The 3,303-nt window shown below is 37.0% G+C and overlaps 1 protein-coding gene across 1 annotated transcript; it reads left to right on the forward strand.

The window, feature by feature from the left end:
- Positions 1-1,068: 1,068 nt before the first annotated feature.
- LOC103524163 lies at positions 1,069-3,296 on the forward strand (the record flags this gene model as incomplete). Its single annotated transcript, XM_008489167.2, has 4 exons — positions 1,069-1,310; positions 1,632-2,274; positions 2,608-2,770; positions 3,050-3,296. Coding segments are annotated over exons 1-4 (1,108 nt in total), but the record flags the coding sequence as incomplete, so codon positions are not given.
- Positions 3,297-3,303: the final 7 nt, after the last annotated feature.

Below are 3,303 nucleotides of genomic sequence, written 5' to 3' on the forward strand. Positions count from 1 at the left end.
CGGCTACCGTAGCACTGAAATGACACTTAGCTACAGCTGTTTGCGCGGCGAACTTGGTTCACCACCAGTTGTGTCGGAGATTGCCACCTACCAAAGCCTGTGCCTTACCATCATTATTGGATGGTCGGAATTATTATGTCAAATGAATTGTCGTAACTTATTATGTTTAAGTTCTAGCTTGACCCGTAATCTTAAGGACGATATGTTGTTTGTTGCAACGCTCAAGAGAAAAGCTTGTCAACTATGTATGGACCAGAGTTGTGAAGTAAATGATTTACTTGATTAATTAATTCCTAGTCTAATTACTTAGGGGACAGGATGTGTTGTAATCATGGGGCAATTACAACATTAACTGCCTATCTAAATGTAATGGCGATTACCCATTACATTTCACGAAGTAATTGTATTTGATAGGAGCAACTACTAATTCCTAGGAAAGTAATTGAAGTCGCAATTCCGATTGATATTGAATGTCATGTGTAGATAATTACATTGTAATTGAGAAATCGAATACCGTCATTACAAATGACTGAGGTAATATGAGGTAGGTGGGTAGCTTGTCCGTCAAATGGAGGGTAAAAGCCCTCATCACCAAAGTCCGTCAGAAATGCACTTTTTATATACCTTTTTTTCCGTTTTGTTCTAAATGATAGATGGAGTATTTTTCGTTGGCGAGCTTTAGCTAAAAAGATATCATCTTGCCATCCACCAAAAAAAACACATTTGGGAAGGTGTAATCGTAAGAAAGTAATTGGAAATTTCACATTACTAATTACTTTCAGATCGTAATTTAGTAATTGGAGCCTTCCAAATTCCCTAATTACTTCCTGATGTAATGTAATTGTGATTACAATTTTCATTTAATGTAATGGTAATTGATGGACCCATTTCAATTACTCTCAAAAGTAATTGTAGTGTGCAATTACAATTACATTTGAATGTAATTGTAATTGCGATCTCAATTACAATTACATGTAATTGTGTATTGTAATTTGTAATGGGAATTACTTTTTTAACAACTCTGGTATGGACACACCTTTAGATTTTGAATTTCAGGAAGTTGAATACAACGGCAGGTAAGTTAACAGCTATCAAATAGAAATAATCAGGGTTTTTTTCTCTACAGGTAAACATTGTAGTCTCAGGAGCCACGGAAAGAATAGCCCCTACCAAACCGAATAACTATCGCAAGTTACGATTCTACAATACATGTCACAAGAATGTCACCCATCTCATTCAGAACCCGAGTGCCTCCATGTTCTCCCTAGTGTTCCCTCTCATCATCATATCACTCCTATTCTTAGCTATGGGTAATGTAAAGTGTACATTCATGTCTCTGATATTTCAGTATTTGAATAGGTCAGGGAACTCTGAGTGCGTCTTTACAAGGGGGATAGACGGCACAAGTAAAGAGATGATGACATTGCATCATAGGCAAATCGCCCTCAACAATGGACTAAAGCTACTAAACTAAATCCGTTGCAGCAACTTTCATTAGTTTTTAGTTGTAAATATTGTCAAAATAAAATCACACATAAGTCACAGTCCAAGTTGGGTTTAAACATGGGGCGAACTTTTTATTTTCAGTTTTTCAGAGTATAATATTCCTGATAAAGCAACTTTAATTTCAGCTGGATTACCAAGATCATTTAGAGCAAGATTTGCCGTCTTCAATGAAGACCTAGAGAATTACAGAGAACTGGATCAGAATTTCAGATCCAATAGAAACAATATGTTGCTAAATGTGTCCACCACACCTAACGGAAACTCGTTGAACGTCAAAGACAGTCAAATTACAAACGTCATATCTACAACTTTTCCTATTCAACATGAGAATGACAGAATAATAGCACATGCAACTGGACTTAGTCCAACTTCTAAAACATTGGAAAACGAAATTGTAAATATTTCAACCTCATCAAACCTACCACACGAAGATTATATGATAACAAACGGTTTGAGATTTACACTGGCAACCGGAAATATTACTCCTAGAATGACAAACACACCTGAAAACTTTACAACTTTGAGAAGGCTAATGAATGACACAGAAGGTACCTTGACAATGCAACTGAAAACCATTCTCAACACAACTGAAAACCATTCTCAATCAACAATTTTTCCAAGTACAACTTTTGACTATGGAATTTCAACAACACTTGCAAATGCGACCTCTGAACACGGGATTTCAAACATTTTGATAAATTCAACTTCCGAAAGTTTGCTGAATACATCCGAGTCTCAACTGATGGAAAGCTTTCCTAGAAACAAAAGGTATTTATATTTACACATAACTTACACAACATTACCTATTTAGAGGAGGAGGGATCCGCTCTCAGAGACTAATGCCAAGGTTTACCAAGTCAGATCAATGACATGAATTTTGAGGACTGTCTATACTTGAGAGCCGGATCAATCCAGAATTGAATTCAATCCTTCAGTTCTGAGATAATCTGACGCGACGTGGTAAACCCCAGCTTAAAAGTTTCATGTAGGTATAAGGTATTCAAGTTCTATTAGTATTCCTAGCTATGTTGATATTTCCATAAAGCTTGCTACTGCCAATATTACAAAAGTTACATAACCAACACTTGGTTTTTCCAATAGGTCACCAAGAACCGGTCGTGTCAGGAGTTATCGCTTCTTAATAACCACGCCAAGATATTCCGAGGGCAGAATCAACGCATTAATAAAGCATAGGAATGGAACCACACTACCGAACGTTACTTGCAATGATATTGCTGTACAAAATGGATCAGACGCACAGAAGGTAATACATGTAGTGTTTCAAGGTGGTTCAAGTATACTTCAGACCGAAATAATGTTTACAACTTGATTACATATTTGACACTAGCGTTTTAGCCGTCCATCGCGAAGAAAGAAGTTTTACTCCTCGCGCAGAAAAAATTGACTAACGGCACGACGTTTATTCTGCAAAGAAAAGTCAAGAGTCTTCCATACAATGGGCTTTTTATATCTCATTTCTTTACACTCTTTACTAGAAGATAGCTGGTTTCTCACTCAAGATTTCTTTAACCTCTTACTTCAGACACTACTCAGCTGTGTATTTCTCAGCACACTCAAGGAGAAACCAAATGTTTTTGAGCTCGACTATTTTCAAGACGCTGAGAAAATTGGCAATGCTGTCGAGAGTGGAGATTACAGTGGTTACTTTCTCATCTACAAGAACTACACACCTCATCTGAAGAGAAAATTTCAAGGAACCATGGCTGATGCATTGCTTGCACCGACTAGTCCTATCTATGTGGCACTTGATATGACTGATATTCAGAGAGGTAAATA

This window comes from Diaphorina citri, unplaced genomic scaffold (genome assembly GCF_000475195.1).
Source record: "Diaphorina citri unplaced genomic scaffold, Diaci psyllid genome assembly version 1.1 scaffold131524, whole genome shotgun sequence".
NCBI lineage: Eukaryota > Metazoa > Arthropoda > Insecta > Hemiptera > Psyllidae > Diaphorina > Diaphorina citri.